This window comes from Hippocampus zosterae, chromosome 19, assembly GCF_025434085.1.
Source record: "Hippocampus zosterae strain Florida chromosome 19, ASM2543408v3, whole genome shotgun sequence".
NCBI classification, from domain to species: Eukaryota; Metazoa; Chordata; class Actinopteri; order Syngnathiformes; family Syngnathidae; genus Hippocampus; species Hippocampus zosterae.
The window spans coordinates 3,301,249-3,320,768 of NC_067469.1; the positions used below are offsets into that span (position 1 = coordinate 3,301,249).

A 19,520-nucleotide genomic window follows, 5' to 3' on the forward strand; every position below is an offset into this window, starting at 1 on the left:
CAAAAACATTAAGGGCTAGTCGACGTCAACGCATCATTTCATCACATAAGTGTCAACCCAGCAACGCTGCGTGAGTACAATCTTACAATCCTTATTTACAAATGCTAATCAAACCTGAAACTCCATTTCAGGTTATTTCAATGGAATGACACCTTCCACTTGCAATTGATAACCTTTCTACTATAAAAGCAAACTCGAAACATGGAAATCCTCTAATTACCTGTGAGGGAATGATTGCCTTTTACGGAATAAAAGTACCTTTTGAGGGTGGGCGGGGGCTGGCAAAGATAAGCACCGGTGCATCTGAATAATTCATGTTACAGAGCGTGATGACCAGAAAATGAGGAAAAAAAAGAATGTGAAGGGCAGCCGTGCTCTTTGCACTTATCGGTTCTAAGAGCAAACAGTCTCTGCCAATATGGTCAAAGGAAGGAGCGCTGGACACTATTGCAGTGGTTTCATAAGAGCAATTGGTCCCCAAGGCAATTTGAAAGGAAGGGAGGGGGGATGAGGGGGGGGGGGGTGAGAAATAGAGGAAAAATTCATGTCAGTTCATTTCTTGTCCATGTAAGGTATCTTTTGGACTGTGAAACACAAAGTGACATCAGCATAGACGATGTGAAGAGTGCAAGGGGGTAGCGTTCCACATACCCTTCGCCTCCGACTTTTGTAATCTTGAGGCGAAAGTCCACCGAATTGAGGTTTGGGGGCTTCCACTTCAGGATGTCATCGCACCTTCCGGGCTTGTATCTCTGGCGACACAGAACATAGAAATGTCCTTTGATGAAAATAGCGTTGATCAAAAAGGTCTACATTATCCCTTTTTACAATGTGATGAAAAAAAAAATGAAACGGAGGGACTTTTTATAGCCTGTTGTACCCTGCCGCATTCTTAGTCAGCAGGGTTGGGCTCCAGCTCACCCGCATAGCTGATGAGAACACGTGCTAGTGAGCGTTTGGAATTCGCAACTACAGTGTGAACGCATAGAAAAAGGATTTTTGAACGTCGACTTCCTTGCGGTTTTGTAACCTCTTCCACTCAAAAGCAAAGTGCAGTCTCCGATGAATACATCCGAGCAACAATCTGATAAAAGCCAATCAGACACCCGATTAAACACACCACCGTGAAAAGCATTCCCAAACGGCAAGGTGCACCCGGCAGCACTTCCGTTTGCAATTTCGGCGTTGATAATATTGGACTTCACAAAACAAAAAGCTTTGTTATTGCCTAAGAGGAAAAAGAGACCTTGGCGTTGCACGTTGAATTCAGCCGTACTTGTATCAAAATTATTTCCATATAATAATGCCAGATTGCTTTGAAAGTGCCCGGCGGGTCCCAGAGAGCAATGCAGAGGCGGCCGCCGTCTGACTGGTGATCGTGACAGTGATACAAAAGGCTTTAGAAGTGCCAACATTTTTTCTCTCTCTCGCTCTCTGATTTGAATATTTTACATTTCAACTATCCACTTTATGCACTCGCATATTTTCTAGTCCGGAGCAAGTCAGTGGCACAGTATATATTCCTATCATATACGATACTGTCCGCATCGATTAAGGTGATAATGAAACCATTTGATGTCATTTATGTTTAATGAAATCAGCCCATGTACAACCAAGAATTTTCCCTTGCTTCACTGAGAAAGGGAAAAAAATTTAAATCATTTTAAATGCTACGTCCGCCCTGGCTTGGACCAAACCAAAGACAAAACTCAAAATAAAATAAACAAAGGACTGTAAAGGCAGTCAGAGTGGTGGCAGCTATCATTAGCTATTTTAATGACGCGTTTAATTTTGGTAAAAGGAAAGTGCTTTAGGTTGTTAACTACCGTAATTTATCTCAGCCAGTCAAGCAGGGCCTACTTGTATCCCGTAGAACGCTTTAGGAATAATTAAAAAAAAACTGTTTTTCGTGAGAAATTCTGTTCTCTTCATTTGTTGTTCTGAGGAATATGGAAACATTTGAATCCAGATGCAATTATATAAACCCGACACTCAATTCCATTACAAGCTCTTGTTTCCAGGCATGATGAAACTCCCCGTGAAGAAAAAAAAAAGAGGGCAAAACAGGGTTGCGCTTGCATGAGGGAACAACGGCATCACAAATATAAATTCATAGGCATCGTTACGTCGATAGAGATATGTGAAAACAACTACTACTGTAAATCGGGTATCGTTGGCTGGACCAAACCATAACCCTTCAAGTCACCATGGGGAAATAAATGACACGGAGGGGGCTGGGCGAGGGTGACTGTATAGTAGAAGCTGGAGGGTGCAGCAAACGGAAAAGGTGACAAGCTATTGAACGGCTGCAGATCAGAGATTTGTTACTCCCTTTTAAGTCCTGAAATAGCTTGCGTCCATTTGATCCTTTACAATCCATATTTGCGCAGGAAGAGACAGAGCTCCACGCTTTCCACTTGGCCGCAGGAAAAAGGAGGAGAAAAACAATAATAAAGACAGAAAATGGATGCAACAAGACTGACAACAAGATGAATAGGTTCTCACGGATCCCGTATTCTGTAATCCGGAATAAAAAGATTCAGAGAAAAGCAGATTGAACATGCATGTCATCCAGAGCTTAATTCAATACTGATGCAATTTATGCTTTCTTCTTGTTGTTTTTTTTTAAAGTAAATACAATAGTGTGCATATATTGATTACAATATTCAACACAAACAAATGTGGTATGGGCCCCCGTAACAGCAAACGTGGGAATATTACGCAATTACAATCAGCGAGCGCAAGCAACAATGCGTGTGGGTTGAAAGGAGCTTTGCACAGAAATGTCAAAATGGGATAAAGTCATTAGAAAAACATTGGCAACTATATACCAACTGCGTTTAACCAAACCGCACCGAGGAACAACAACCTATCAGAGGCAGAAGGAGTGACCAACTAGGTGTCAATCATCAGCGGTGAACTCGTGAGCACACTCAGAACCAGTCACTCCGCAGCCACCCCCCAAAACCTTGCGCCGACCTATTATAATTTGGTTTCAGGAGCTTTGCCGAAACTATTTTGGAATATATTTGAAATAATGTCTAATCCTTTGTTAGCTATCTGTTGTGATGGAGACAATCACAAAAAGAGCAAAAGAACCTCTCTTCATTCAATTGTCAATCTTTTATTTTTATATTAGCCATCTGCGTTGAAGGTCGAAGGTCTTGAAGGTGTTCCGATCCCGTGAACAAAGAAAACATTCCAGAGAGGCTCTGCAGTGACTCTGATAAGACACCTAACGGCTGCTGCAGTAAGATCCTTTGTGTGAATATTAATGTCCGTTCACAGTAGCAAGGCCCCGGTAAAATCAAACCTCCGAGGCCTAATCTCATTCACGCAAAAAAGATTAACAATGCATCGACTGGGGAGAGGAACAAAGCTTTGGAAGTGGCTGCAGTGCCGGGCAGCGCTTGCTTCTTTATCCGATACGTATCCCGATTTGTTAAAGACTATAAAATGCAGCAGCAGGGGCGCCTTTGGTTGAGATCTCGAGGAATGATTTTCGATCCAATCTCTACAAATTCACAGTCTTTTCTCCATTCTCGAAATGTATACGTTGCTTCCTATTGAGCTGCTGTGTTGTTTCACATTGCGGCTGCTAATGTGAAATATTATTTACAAATCAAAGCTTGCTTATACACGCTGATGCATTCGTCCCTCCGTGCCAGCCAATAAACCATGTTGCAAGCAAAAAGGTCAGAAAAGTAAATGCATTTTAATGTGATGGATTTATTGAGTGAGTCCACATTGTATTTCCCGACATGCAAAGTGGCAGAAACCCAGACTGATAAAAGGCCAAATAATAGCATTTAATATTCAATTGTATTTACATTTTTGAACTTTTGAACCACTTATCCTCACTTGTATTTGTTGGACAATTATTTCAATTCTTTAATGGTTAAATTTGATTTGATTTTTTTTTTCCCATCGTGACTTCTGCACTGTTATTCCAAAACTGAGTGCAACTGCGTCAGAATTTAGCCGCTTCTCAAGCCAAACGCAGTTGGACCGCGTTCCTGTGAAATTTCCGTTTCTCGTATTTATTTGATGCATTTGTCAAGTGGACCTTACTTACCCCACATGGCTGGAAGATGAGGCCATCAACTTCGTGGCTGACCTGGGACGTAAAACTGCCTTCCAAGAGCTAAAATGTAAAGAGAATAGAGTCAGGCAAAATGTGATCCATTGCAAAGAAATCCGAAGCTAAGTATTTGGAAGATATGAAATAGATAGCGCTCGGAGAAAACTGGTCTATCCGGAGTTTATCTTTAGAAATGGAAAATGTTGACAAATAATTGATGGCTGATGCGTGTGAGGAATGTATTTCTTGTCTTCCATTACTGCAAAGCGGTAGCAGAGAAAGGGGAATGAATGTTTGTATTGGGACACTAACAGCCTCGGGGAAAGCCACAAAACTGTACAATAAAAACACGTTATCTGAAACGCGAAGCATAAACACAGCAGAGTGCGATAACACTCCAGAAAAGATCCTCGAGACAGAAGCGTGAATGATGAGAAATAATGAGTTTGCAAACTCGGGTTCCAAGTAGAGTTTGAAAGAGTAAACTGATTTTCGACGATGAAATGACAGATGTTCCAATCAAAGTGCTTTACTATCCATGAACAACAACAACAAAAAAAGGACATAACGTTCCTAGTGACAATGTTAGAGATGAATTACAAATCGGAAAAAAAAATGTACAATTCTACCAGCAGCAGTAAGAGGAGAAGCCTGCTGCTGCTGCTGCGAGGGGGATAGAAAATCAATCTAAAACAGTATCATATGCCTTGGAAAATTCTCGTAACATGAAACGAAATAGCCACTCTACTATACAAATTGCACATCACAAGACTGCATCTGATAAAATCCCTTGAAAGGGCAAACAATAAATGCAGCACAACAAGCCGAGCAAAAAGGGAGACTATTACGACGCAAACGCAAAAACAATTTTCGAATGGATTGTAATGGCATACTTGCCCAAGCGGAAACTCGGCTTTTACGCGTTCAAGAAGACGACACGGTCCCAAATTTTAGGCAAGCAGGAAATCGCCTTGATCAATAAAGAAGAAAGGCATTAGTGACGAGAGCGCAGGGTATCATGTCTAATCTCCAGACAGGCGATCAAAATGAATTAAGGCAGATGGAAACGACGAGGCACTCGGAGAGGACACCTTAGGCAAAGCACCCATTCTTGAACCAGAAAATCTACCTGCTGTCATCTCCTTTTCTCGCTAACCAAGTTTGTCGAAAACAAATCTGATTGTTGGCTCTAAATTAACGATGAGAATAATAACAGCGTTCGATTTGTTGACAAACTGTTTGGCTGGCCTCGACTGAACTTCCCTCTCCAGCACCGTATTTATTGTCTGTGCCCCTCTAATGTGCCATACTTGACCGTTTTAACGGTCTCTGCTTTTATTGTTGAACCGTCGATGTGCTTTGCCGCCACTGGATCGTTTTTTTTGCAGATGCTCGTTCATCGAATCGTTTACTATTCGCCGATGACTTTGGGCTCAAATCGACAAGGGTTACAGTTACAGTCGCATTATTCCCGTGGGAGTCCCATTTCGGATGGATTATCCTCTCCACGAGGAAGTGGGCTTGACGATGACCTTCGAAAGAATGACATGAACACAGACGAGCCAAAAAGTGAATGAAAATCCTCCAAACAGACACAGGCGCTCGCTCATTCCTCTTCTTCCCAAAGCGTTGCTTTCTTTACTCACACAGACCCAATCACTGAATAATGAACCGTGTAATCACGACTAAAAGACAACATGAACCGAAATTAATCAGCAGCCTGCCACTCTTGTGCAACGCTGACATTTCAATCAGGGAGCCAACAGTCATTGACAAAGCACGTGACCAGTTGCTTCCATCTGATAAAGTGGGACGCTCCGCAACGCAGGGGGAAGACAGGATCATCCATCCATCCTGTCGCTGAACTGAGCCAGACAAACTAATAACCTCCGTCACCACAAATCACGGCATAACGTAACCGCATTTGAATTTAATGTATTCCTGACAAATCATGTCGTTCCCCGAGACGAGGCTGAGGTTCGCTGAAGACAGGCTTCCTTTCACGGTAAGTCGAGAAAAATACTTTCGAGACGTTTTTACGCTACGGAGGCAGACAGAAAAATAGCTTTCATTTAGATTTAGGAAAAATGAAGCGTGCGCCCTGCCACACACACATAAACGGCTACTCAAATGTATTTGGAGAAGGAAAATCACGCCACATCGGTGCACTTGAGAGTGATGAATGATCACACCAAACTTGACAATTATGCTGACACCGAGAAAGGCAGAGAGCCAGACTAGAAAGAAACGACGTCTTTATGCGGGAAAGGCAAGTGGGCGGTGAGATCCAGGAGTTCCATTTCACTTCTCTTGCCGTCTTAGCACACCCACCCACCACTTTCGCTCAACACGGTGAACTTGGATGGAGAGGAGAGCAGGAATAAGACTTCCACTGAAAACGCCCACCTTCTGTAAGGAAGTACCTTGAAGTGATTAAGTGCAGAAGGGGACAGTGCAACTGCTTTCAAGAAAAGCTCGCCGCGAAGGAAACAAAGCGCTGCGCGCTATGGGAGGGGCGTGTAGGTGGGGTTGAAACAAAACCCCATGAAGAAATCTGGCTTTCATTGCACACAGGGTGGGACAACAGAGGCACTGGGAAACAGGGGGGAACATACTAAATGTTTGCACATGCAAATAAAATGATGTGGAGGTTGACCCATGACCCGGGCACACCCAGGAATGTGTCTACCAAATGAGTAAAATTAAACCACAGTTCATTTTAAACACTCTGGGAGGAGTGCATGCAAAAACAAACAAACAAAAAAAAAAAATGATTTGCCGCATCCAATGTGATTCATCAAACCTGAGATGAATTTGAATGAATCGATTTTGAATGTTTGAATAAAGCTCAGGCAAATTGAGGGCCAAAGTGGGAATGTTTCCTCTCGACATTTTTGAAACATCAAACAACTACAAATTAGAGATATGTTGCCAATTCAGCAATGCGATGTTTGAGCTGAGCACCCCCAAGGCGGACTTGAAGCCCGTCACAAGAAGGAGTCATGCCATATGATCAAGGACATATTCTTTTCAATTAGAGCTGTGCTAGCTTACATTTTCAGAAGAAATGATTGTCTTGATTATTCCGCCGAGACTTTTTTTCTCTGAATTCCATCACTTCCGGTTCTCCAAAATTGGCCATGTTGAGAACCGACTAAACGTGCAAACCCTCATTCAAGTCCAGCGGTCTCCATTACTTTTACACCTGTTGCCAAAAGCGCACACAATCTGTCGCAGTGAGTGATAAGCCTACAATTAAACGCCTGTTATTTGAGACAAAGAAAAAGATTACAATCGGACTAGATCACAGGCAACACCGCTCGCCAAACTCTGAGTGAACGCGCTATTTGGTATCTTCGCAAATCAGAGAGAATGACACTCAATTTCCTCCCGTGATAAATGTCCATGATGTTTGGACTCAATGAATATGTACAACTGAGCTGTAGCAAGACAGCAGATTGATGCGGCGCTATATATGCCATTCACCTTCATTACTAGTCTCTCACCATGATTTGTAACAGCCAATCAAAAGTAGCATCATTCAACAATAAAATCTGTTCCTGATTGAACAAATGCAGGATGCCCACAAGGATGTACATAAAGACAAATTTTCTGTGCCCGAGAAGCACACGTGCCTATGCGGTTTCCATTCCTCGGGTCCATTGTGTTGTTGTGTCCTTACGCTGTCTGTGTGTCGGGGGGGGGGGGGGGGGGGTTGGCTCAAAGGCGAAGGGAATGGATTGATATTCCAGTCAAGCTACAGGGTTGTTGTTGCTAGAGGCTGTGAAGCTTATTGTGAATAGCCCTGCACATCCAGTGCATCGTTGTCAGTTCCATCAAATGCTCACGTCACGGCAGGGTTACTCAAGCGCAGGCTAGTTTTGGAAATGACCGCTTATGCTTTCTGTAAAAGTCGCTAGGCATTAGATCAAATGAATTTCTAAAAAATAAAAAAACCCAACAACAATGAAAAAAAAAAACAAATATGGCACATAAAGACTTGCAGACCAATTTCCGAGCAGGAAAGACAAACAGGGTGATGCGCAAAATGGGAATAATAAACCGCTAATGGAAATTGGATAAGTCTAACGGCTACTGCCGATGAGACGAGGAGTATTCACCTTTTCTCCCCAGTGAATGCAAAATGTTATGTTCCAGCTTAATTTGGTGCACAATGTCCTTTTGTGAGTGGGTGCAAAAATTGATTTCTGGAGAAGAGTAGTGTTTGTTCGAGGAGAGCAAGGTCTTGCCACAGGTCTTGCTTTTTCATCTGCACAGCGCAAAAGACTTGACAGCAGAAGTGTGAGGTCAGTGAGCCGCAAAAATGCTGCGGACGGATCAGACTCGGATAACGAGACATGCCAGAGAGCGTTAATCGATATCTTGCACAATATTTCACCCATGGGCTGCTGGGAGGAGCTGGCACTAAAAGGGCTCAATACCAAACATGGGGCATTTTATATCACAGTTTTTTTTTTGGGGGGGGGGGGGTCATCACTCAAATTCTGCAACAAATATGTGTTTTTGCCCAACTTCTATTTCTCAGCAGAGTCTCCTTACTACATGGGCATGAACAGTACCCTTTGTAAATAAAATCCCCTTAATGGCCCTTGCATTAGATGACTTGCAACAGATGGCATGCGAGTGATTCCGGTAGCACAGGGAGACAATAAACTTGGGCCGATCAGAATCTCTGGCAAGGCCGCCGTTCGGGAAGTACAACCAGACCAGATGGTGAGTGAGTATTACACATTTCACGGCAACAAACAATAGAGGCAGACTATCAAGCTTCTACAAACTCTCGGGGAGGCAAATTAAATAAATAACTGGGCTAAACTAATGCCCCCTTCTTCCAAAGCACGGTATCTACTTGGATCACAATTTCTATTCCTACCATTTGGTTAATCTCAGTTTCAGTGCCTGCAGCACGACAATCCGCATTCAATAATTGAGCCAAACCAGTACGCCGGCGGGGGGAAAAAGTGGCACAAAGCTCGAAAAAGTGATGGGGAGCTTTCACAGTCAGTCACCAGAAAAAGAAAAAAAAACATATTAGGACTTTGGCAGACGGAAATGAATGTCAAAGACCACAGTGGCACTTTTCTTTCAGGATAAAAGTGGACCAAAGATTGGCAGGAAAAACACCCACAAAATGAATAATAGCGCAACCTGGTCCTTTCACTGCGGGGATGCTTTCACATTTCTCCAGTGGCTACCTGTCTGTTTTTTTTTTCTTAGCCAATTCCATTCAAGCCCCCAAAAACATGTCGTGGCTGTTCAAATGTGGAAATGGCGCATGCCAAACGGGCCCGTACAACTGGGTGAGCGGAGGAAGCAAAATGAATAAATGGAGTCATTTGGGAGGGAAATGGGGACTTTAATGTCCAAGTGTCAGCCATGAAACACATCAACCTAGCGTCAGACAAAGGCAAGCACACAACTTCAGCCTGTGACCGAATTGCCTCCCCTCAACAGGAATCTGCGGTCAACATATCATAAAGTGGAGGATTGTGCTCCTATGAATGAAAGCCAGACACCAGTTGCCCTACATTAACATCCCATACAACAGAGATATGGCTGTGTGGGGACAAGATGATCACTGACCAACACAAAAGAACCGATGACGATCCAGTGACTACAAAATTTGGATCGTCGGGAAGGGATATGATCCCTCACATTACAATATACATATCAAAACTATCCGTAGGTCCAAGTTTAAATTGTCAAGTGTTGGCACAGCAAGAGACACTTGTAAAATCTCACCACACCCACAAACCCCCGATCATTAACGGAAGTAAGCACCGGGCCAAGGTTTCCAATTGATCTGCGCTCGAGCAAAACATCAAATAAATTGCGCGCTGACCTCCCCAAGACCTGACGTTATGGCACAAGTACATCTTTAAAAGGTGTCTGAACTGCGTTTACAGGATAAAAGCTGTACTCTGACTTTTTCCCAAAGGCAGAGCCCGACTGAGACCGAGATGGCGAAGATTAATAACTTGACAAAATGAATGAACGTGATAAGAAACCCATAAATAGTGCTTTTGGCCAGGGATGCTTTCAGACTACTGCCCGCTGGCTTTTCTGCCTCTGTGTTTTCACGTATCTCAAGAAAATTAATCAAAATAAAATAAAACGCCAAAATGACAGCGAGTATCGAAAAACTCATAAGTCGGGTCACTTGTATCTCAAAATTAGCCTAAAATAAGAATATATATTTTTTCGATGAAATAGAATTCCTTGTTTTAACACAAAAAAACAATATGCTAGTACCCAAGGGCAGAACAAACCTCTCTCTTCAACCTCGTCCTTGGGTGCTACTCGTTGAAAAGTCACCTCCAGCTTTCTCACAACTAAATAAAAGGAAATTTCGCCTCAGGTACACGAGGTGGTGAGGCTCATTTTTTATTAAAACAGTCGAAGTCGAAACACTAGTTTGTTTGCAATGGAAGATTTTCACCCTGGTATCTCTCAAGAACCTAGATACATCTTTGAATTTCAACACGACTTTCCTTATTTTTCCAAACCAAAATGTATTGAAATGCCACATTGATCGTACCTCGTGAAGAAATTCGGAATGATTTACCTTGCGTGATGCTTGAATATCGAAGAACGGCTTATTTCGGACACTGAAGGGCTCCCTGGTTTTGTCAATCTGTCCGGTCTTCATCTTTTCCATCCGCGGAGAAATGATCTCTTTTTCGATGCATAACAATCGGATATTGAAATCACACTGGCCCACGGGTTGTCCCTGTAACACACACACATTAATTAAATCTGAAACCATCAAATTAAATGAATGAAATCAAATTAAGAAAAGGGGAACATCTTGATAAAGTATTGGCCAACGCCAACCACGAAAAATAAATAAGCTGTTGAATCATGGGCGGTGAAATGCCTTAAAGGGTTAACTTGACATCAAATATAACAGGTTAAACGACAATAAAACGGTCAAGTGAACTCTGGTTTGCTTGGTTACCATGACAACACGTTCCTTTGTAGTAATGGCTAAACATGGCGGGGCGTGCCCAGCCTCGGAGATCTGAGCCATCGCTGCCTTTTTAACTGCTCGGCACTTGTTTTATGTTTGAGGAGCAATTTTGCTCATAAAAGACTTCATTTGAGAATCAAATTACACATTTAGAGGAGCACGTTTTTGCAGGTTAATCCCAGGGACCGGAATAAATCGCACCTGGTAGAAACAAGAAAACATAACATGGCTTACAATTTGTATTTCTGCAATTACCCCAATATGCTTCGTTCAACGTATCCAGAGCATTGTAATTCCATCTAAATATGCTCCTGTCCAGCTGCTGTAAATAATTTAGCCATGTTTCAATATGCAGCTGCCAATCTAGGGACAGCCATAATCACTTCTGCTCTTCCTTCATGCAGAATTCAGATCTAACTGCTTCCACATCTGGCTGAAGAAGAACTACACTTCCTGACAAGGTCCCGGTGTCATCATGTATTTGCATTCCTCCACTCAAATCTTGAAATTTGAAGCATTTCCCACATTCACATTGTGCCTTTGCTTTTTGATCATCAACACTGCGTCATATCATACCCGCCCCAAATCACCCAAATAAACTATTACCGAGGTGTCAGGTTTTACATTGCGCATTTACATTGAACATTAAATAAAGCTCAATCGAAATAAAGCAACACTCGAGCATCAGGACAAAGCAAGCAGGACAGTGGTGTCTTGGTTGTATTAGTATTCTGCTTGGTACCTGCAGGAAAGGTCAGTACTCAAGAGCTTTTGAGGTAATCATTGGAGAGGGGAGGGAAAAAAGCGATGTGTGTTGACTGTGCAAAAGGTGGGCGGCCAAATCTTTTTTTTTTCATATGATGACTGCTTTTGATGCGACTGAAAAAGCGACCCATTTCAACAGCAAAATATTCTTCCTAAAATATGGATGTCGAAGGGTGTGCATTTTCGCATGATGAACATGAAAACGGCAAATCATCAACAGCGGAAAATGCCGATATCGTGTCCCACACGTTCGGCACCATCTGTCAGCAAGTGTCAGAGGGACGGAGCAAGATGTAAGTGTGGATGATTCAAGGCGTGTGCTATCCATGCCTGAGAAACACCAAAGCGCTGCAGACTGTTTTTCAAACCCTCCAGAAATTAAAGATTGCTTTGAATAATTCTGAAAAAGGAACAAATCCCGAAAGCCAATGAATGAAGTATTTAAAAAAAAAACTGTCTCGCAAACAATGTGGTGTATCGCAGCATTGTAAAACATCTTCGAGTGCATTCCACAGTCGGCCAAGAGCTACCGTAGCAAGAGAGAGCTCCCCTTGTCTTGCATGACATAAACATGGCATGGAACACAGGAAGACAATCGTCAAGTGGAGAAAATATGGCACAGTAGTGACATTACCAACAACTGGACATTCTTCTTCAATTGATAAAAAAAAGACAACGTTGCCAAGAGGGTGGCAGCTGTGGGGAATTTCTGGCAATTAGTGTGTTCTGGGGCGATGAACATAACGTCACAGCAAAAATTATCCTGCACAGCATTGGAACAACACCAATAACGACCCCAGCGTTCATATATTTAAGTGTTACGTAACTTCCATTATGGTGAAAGTCAGAGTAGGCCTACATCGAGCCATCAAGAATCTCTATATATAACTCGCATTAAATGTTAAACACTACAGAGTGCTGCAGGAGCACAAGCCTTTTTCTAAGACAGGCTGCCGCAACAAATAAGAACTTGGAAATAAGGAAAGAACAATTCCGCCCGTGGAAAACAGTTCAAAGTTCTTTTGAGTGTCGGGTCCACAATATTTTGGGCTAAATGGCATTTCGCAATGGTGATGAAATATGGGCTCAAATGAGTCAAGGGAGTAATGTGCAGATTCGATCGCAGAGACGGTGCACTAAAATCGGCCGGCAGCACATAGCGAAGGTCTTTATTCTGCGGCCATTTCAAAGCTAATTTTCTTGAACCCGTCGATACTCCACGAGGACCATAGTTGTCTTTGTTATTGCGGGGAACCCTCACTGGCAGAGCAGAAATGAAACTCAGCTTATTCCTTGTGGTATTGAACAGTGTATAAGTGCATGAGCAGAGATTTTGACAATATGACAATAATATAAGACAATATGAATAATATTGGATATGAAACTGACATCCCTCAAAGGAGATTCGGGTTTCTACAGAACAAAAACATACAAAGCAAAGATGAAGAATATGCCTCAATGTTGTTTTGGATTAGTTTCATACGAGTTCTTTCATGTTGTAGAGAAAATATAAATTCAGGACAAGCGCCGTTTTATATTTGCTGACTCCTAACTTTTCCCGTCTTTGCGCTATTTACATGAAAACGGGCAATATCCTACTAGCTCAATGCCGCTGAATGAAAACTGCATTTAGCTCCGTGGGAAATAACCTCGCGGGTAAAGTATATCCATAATTCGAGCAAGATGGAACATTTATTACTCTTGAAATTTACACCCACAGGCCACGAGGGTGGCCGTGGCCTCGCGGAACTCAAAACGATGCGATGGTAGCGTGAGGGGCACGCACTCACAATTATGTTGTAATTCAAAGAATACCGGGGCGCTGGGAGCCCTGACATTGCAAACAACTCGAGTCTTACATTAGGCCACGGACCTGGCAGGTGGTCTCATGTTCCTTCTGCTCCGCTGAAGATGAGGCCTCGGCGCCAAGGGACAATCCGCCGCAGACAATGAAGGAGGCTAATAATGGCCAACGCGGATCAATACAACGGCGCTGTAGCGGCAGCTTGCGGCGCTACTAACCACTACCCAACATCTTACAGAAGACATTCCCGTCAGAGCAGTGTCTTCATTTGGCCACTTGAGAGGTGATCGATGGACCAATGGGGGGTGGTGGACAAAAATAACGGCCGAAGCTGTACCCTTCTCCACTTTCTCTTTCCTTTGGGTAATTAACCGGGTTTCTATGCGGAAAGGAGCAGTGGCTTGGTTACGGTTGATCATTGTAAGCGTGTTTGTTTCTGTGCTTGCCTGACTGCATGTCAGCAGAATACAGATCAGTCTGGTAAATGAAATCATTTACAGTGACGCTGAAGGTGTGTTCATAGCCCGGTAATATCCTCAGTTCAGTTCAGGAGGGAGGGAATAGCCAAAGCCAAATACGGTCAGCGCGATGTATGCATTGATAGAAAGTTTCCATTAGGATTTGGCTGCAGCTATGCGCAAACAATGAACTCAAATGGATCAAAGTTGTAAAGTCAGAAGCCTAAACTTAAAAGTTGACTATGGTTTGACAGAGGGTAAAGTGTGTGGAGTTGAGACCCAACATGCAGACTGCGTCAAATAATGCAGAGCTTATTCAAATGAACACCTCTGCCCCGAGCCGCTAAGAAATCAAACCGATTGCTTCATTTTCTGTGTTACGAGACCAGCATAGACCATTCTTGTCAATGCACTTTCAAGCCATACAAGCCAAGAAGTGTATTCGGCATGTAACCTTTGAAAATGGCAAGCAATTTTATATTCTATATAAAATCGCATTTACTGAACTACAATTCCGTCTGTTAAACTAGATCCTTGTTCGGGTAGTTAAATCAAGAAACCCAACTTCGGAGAGACCGTGGTGCTTATAACTTGCAGTGACGGATTATTTCTCCCGTCTGACCGTTTTTTGTTCCCGCATATTTTGTGAATGCTATAGCGGAACCTATGAGGTCTCTGAATTTGGAGATGTGTATGCCGCGCTTGTCTTCACAGTGCTGATTTTACACTTGAGTGGCAATTAAGCTTGTTAAGAAAATGAAATGCGTGAGACGCTTGTGCAACGGGAGTCACCTTCAAAAGGACAGTCAATGCAGATATCATTTTCCGCGTGCGAGTGTATGTGTGTGTGTGTCAACGGCATTGACGCAGCATATTGCAAGATAATATTCCGTCGATCGCAACTGTCGCAGAGGTGCGACGGCAGCTGCGGCGTAATGCTGATGTTTCCGACACTGATTGCTATGCCACGTGGATTTCATGCACGACACCCAATGTCACCACACATTTAATTAAGCAACTGTGTTGAAGCTTCACAGTCAGATCCAGACTACTGTGTTCTCTCTTTTCTGTCATGGTTCCGGTTCAGCTATTTGGTGGCATGGCTGCATAACAACAGCTCATCTAATTTGAGCTGAGAAAAGATGACAGTTCCTCATAAGACTACTCACATTGAACTTGATGATGTCATATATCAGGTAGCGGGGGACGGGCTGGCCATTCACCTTGTCAATGATCATCTCCTGCAATGACAAAGACAAAAGAGTCCGGTGACGAATAGACGAGTACATTCCTTAAAACGGCGAGCATGCACATACTTGATATAAAGAATTAAAAGAGCATCCGTGTGGCATAGGGCCCATGGGGAACAGTGAGTGGGGTGCCTCATGGGGATGTACAGTATGCAAGTATTCAGACAGGCCTGTGGTAATAAGCGGGGTCGCGAGGAACTGGGCGTGTGCTCGGCAAGGAAGGACGAAAAGACGGCCGTGAGGCGGAAATAGGACAAAGTATCAATTATGTAAGACTCTTAAGATGACAGTCAGATGAAGCGGCGAGATGAAGCGGCGATGGACGGCACCGAGCAGACAGACCGCCGGTGTGTTCAAAAACTCTGACTCGACAGCGCGATAACCAAGGATGGACTTGCAGGAACTGACGGGACGGGACTTGTTCTGTGCTTATAAAATATTCATACTGCTAATTTTTTTTCTTTTTTTTTCCCTGAAGTTGCAGACTTCAATGAAAAACTGTAGCAGGTGGGCAAAAATGTCAGCTTGCCACTGCTGACAAAACTATAATAAAAATATTGAGGATTAATGTGTTTGTTTGTGCGTTTAAATCAGACAATATATTTCGGTGAAAAAAAAAAAAAGACAAGATAGGTCCCGCGCCAGTCTGGGCAAAGGACAAATAAAGTCCTTTGAAAATATATTTCTTCACCCTTTCTTCGGGGGGAGTATACAACAGAAGGTGCAGTAGATAAAACTGTGCAATTAAATTCTCTCAGTAGAAATGTCATGTTTTTTTAACACTGTGTTTGAGAATAAACAAAATTGTTAGCGGCCCTCTGTTCAGGAAAGAAAAAAAAAAGACCATTTCCACTATAATAATTTGAACCTGACAAAATTAATAAAACATAAATGAAAAAAAAATGTTGAGATTTCTTTGCTCGCAGAGAACCAGCACTGGGTTGGAGACACCCTGTGCCGCCTGCTATTTGTTTCGCGGTGTTCCTCTTTTTATATGCACACAGCAAATTGTTGGTGACCTTTTGTCAAGATGAATCCAAGCAAATGATCATCTCATCGCTTCCAAGTTATTTCAGTTGACGATTGTGGTTTTTTTTCATTACGAGGGGTGCCATCGTTGTTTTTCCACGTGTGTAGGTGTCTGCTTCTTAGAACGTGATTAGAAATGTAAAGACTGATTCGTCGCGCCCAACCTTCCTGCCATCCAGTTCTGAAATTGGAATAAGGGAGGTAACGCCACGACACAACAAGAGAATAAACAAAGACCAACGCCTACGGGCGAAAGATGAAACCAATCAGAGAACATAGCAAGACTTGAACATGGCTCCCTATAAATAGAAAAACACAACCTCTCTCCGAGAACCAAGAGCCAGAAGCATAAACGGAGAGAAATACACAAGGGCAAAACAAGTTCTTATCGCAGTCTCAACGCACAACCACACCTGGGCTCGAGGGACGTAAAAGACATTCGGACATTTGAACAGAAAAATGCAGGCGTTACGTCCTACTACGGTGTGCAGAATTATTCACAGACTACATTTTGGAAATTGATAACGTTGACAAAACAGAGCAAAGTAGTCAGCCGAAAGATACTTTAGATGTTATCCATAAACGAAGATACAATTTCAAACATGGAGTAATATTTCAAATTGCAATCATTGTGGCAAGTGTTGTTAGCACTGCAGGTAGTAAAAAGAACACCGGGATATTTTTGTCCCTGCAAAGAGAACGAGGCCAAGTCTGTCTGTGTGTGTGTGTGTGTGTGCCAGTTTTTAATAAGACTGAAATTACTCGGTGTGCAGAAAATGCAGGAAAATGGTCAGCATCAAATCTCAAAGGTCATCTTCGTGATCAGCAACGGCAACCTGACTTTCGTGACAAGTCATTTTGAGCGTTGCTATGCCAAATTTTTTTGCAAAAAGTGTTGGCTGATTGTTTGTTTTGGTATTGAAAAGATGTTGCAAAGCAAACTGTTTGCACTGATGAAATTGAAGCAAACCGCAGCGTTCCCAAAGAGGCACAGTTGTGTCAATAATTTGGTATTAGTCGGGGCTTGTGGCGTCAGACAATGAGCTAAAAACAGTCCGCTCTTTAAGTACAGCATGTTTTCGCTGCAACCAAAAGGGGAACAGCGTGACTCGTTTTTATTTCAGCACTTGAAATAAAGACAGCGGCAGCAAATGTTGCTCTGTACGTGCCTTGGAGGACCACAGAAGGGAAAAAACTCTTGCCAAGAAACAGACAACGTGAGAGGAATCATTTTTCACATCGTTTTTGCCTCAGACAAAAGAAGCCCAATCACAGAGTCAATCGCGCTTAACGTTGCCAAAGATTTGGATGTTTCAAAAGCAGCCGTTGATTGACGTGAGGTTGAGTAATCGAGTCGAAAAGTGCTCCATCATCAAGCCAGAAGCAGCTATTTAACAACACCTCGTTGAATCGACCGTTACATCAATCATTTCCATATGCGTAGCACAATTATCAATCATTAAAAATTACAAATTGATCATTCAATTTGTAAAGCTCACGCCCAACAGTAATCAGTGCCCAAAAATGCCTCAGAGGACAGCTTGGTATTGTCGGCTGAGGTCACGCCTCAGATCCTTCACTGCCAAGCGTTCCGAGGCAACAACGCCGAGCACATCAGAAAAAGCAATCGGGTGGCAGAAAAACTTCCATTCGCCATTTCCCCAGGACAGGGGAGGATGATTTCCGTGGCATCTATATGTGTGAGGGGGCTCAACTGCCAGACTGCAACGTCTTTGGCCTGAGGTTTTGGAGTCCCACATCAATTATCCACAAGACTGAACTGCAGGGATAGGATGGTGAGGTTATGGAGGTTAGCGATGCTGCCGTTCCAGTCCGTGCAGGCGATGACACTTTGTGAACTACAGTTCGGACAAAGACTGTCAACGTGACGCAAAAGAAAACTTACCCCGTCCAAAAGAGTATTTGCTAGATGGACGCGTGGATCTTTCCGGAAAGGAAACTCTAAATTGGCTATGTGGAAGACCGTATTGTCTCTGTCGATCATGAAGACTTCATGTTTCCCATTGATCACCATCATGTACCTGTTGGGAGGAGATTGGACCATCCGTTAGCTGACATTGCACGGGATAATCACGATTTTACATCACATTGTGATTGCAAATGAAAGCACACAGAGGCCTTGAATGATTCAAATTCTTCACAAAGATTGACAAAGAAAAGGTGGTCATGTTTGTTTGGTTGTGGATTATGAAACTGTGGATTTAAACATTAAGTGTCATTCGTGAGGATATTTCGTGTTGGAAGAGATCAATTTAGAACTTAAGGCTTCGCTGTATTAAGTGATTTGCAACACAGGAATGGCAGAATGGCCGTTTTTCTCAATGGAGTCCCAACATTTGTCGGGACTATTTAAAATAGAGCGCAAATAGCCACAAAATTGCTCAACTCAAATGTCGGTCCTGCGGAGAAAAGAACAGGTTTATAATAAGACATCAAAGCCGTCGTCGTAAACACATCCACACAAGTATGACTAATAACATTAATTAGAGCCCTGTTCCAATCAGCTCAGACAGCGACCTAATGTTCTGGTCGGCTTAATGAAATGGTTGTGGCAAGGGCGACGGTACACAATTTTATTTAATTTTTCTAGGCACGCTGTGGCCTCGAGCCTGAAATGTTAGTTGTGCAAGTAGATTTTAAGGGTGCACGCTGTAAATTGACTTGCAGGGTAAATATTCATCCCACTCACTTTCACTATATTACTGATGAATGGGCTGCGGTGTGGAGCAGAGGTTCTTTAGCAACAAAAATATTCAGGAATAGTAATTATATATGTAGTGCTTGTATTACACATTTGAATAGATTTTCAAATAGTGGACCCTGAAAACATGACAGGCTCACAGCTCAGAATCAACAGAAGATCAATCTTGTTTCAACAGAATCCAGAACGCAAACAACAGCATTCAGTTTTGCTTGACGCTTTTCTGACGTATAAATGACTAAATATTGCAGCAATAATGACTTAAAATGACTTTGCATTCCGGTTGTTGCTCGGATTTGAATCCTGAAGGCGAGAAAGAACGGGGTCATGGTGGACCCGAGTTCACTTTAAAATGTCTCTTAAATGTTCAAACAATACGGTGGCTCCATTGCACACCTCTTCAAAACTGCATTAGCATTC

At 42.8% G+C, this 19,520-nt stretch overlaps 1 protein-coding gene across 2 annotated transcripts in view; it reads right to left on the reverse strand.

Moving 5' to 3' along the window:
* The window catches only part of rngtt (RNA guanylyltransferase and 5'-phosphatase), a 35,993-nt gene that overhangs the window by 6,267 nt on the left and 10,206 nt on the right, over positions 1-19,520 (reverse strand). For both annotated transcript variants that reach the window (XM_052052539.1, XM_052052540.1), the window contains exons 9-13: positions 18,285-18,420; positions 15,269-15,340; positions 10,668-10,832; positions 4,076-4,144; positions 652-752 (exon numbers count right to left, since the gene is read on the reverse strand). In XM_052052539.1, coding sequence (XP_051908499.1) covers positions 652-752; positions 4,076-4,144; positions 10,668-10,832; positions 15,269-15,340; positions 18,285-18,420 — 543 coding nt within the window. The remainder of the gene's footprint in view (positions 1-651; positions 753-4,075; positions 4,145-10,667; positions 10,833-15,268; positions 15,341-18,284; positions 18,421-19,520) is intronic.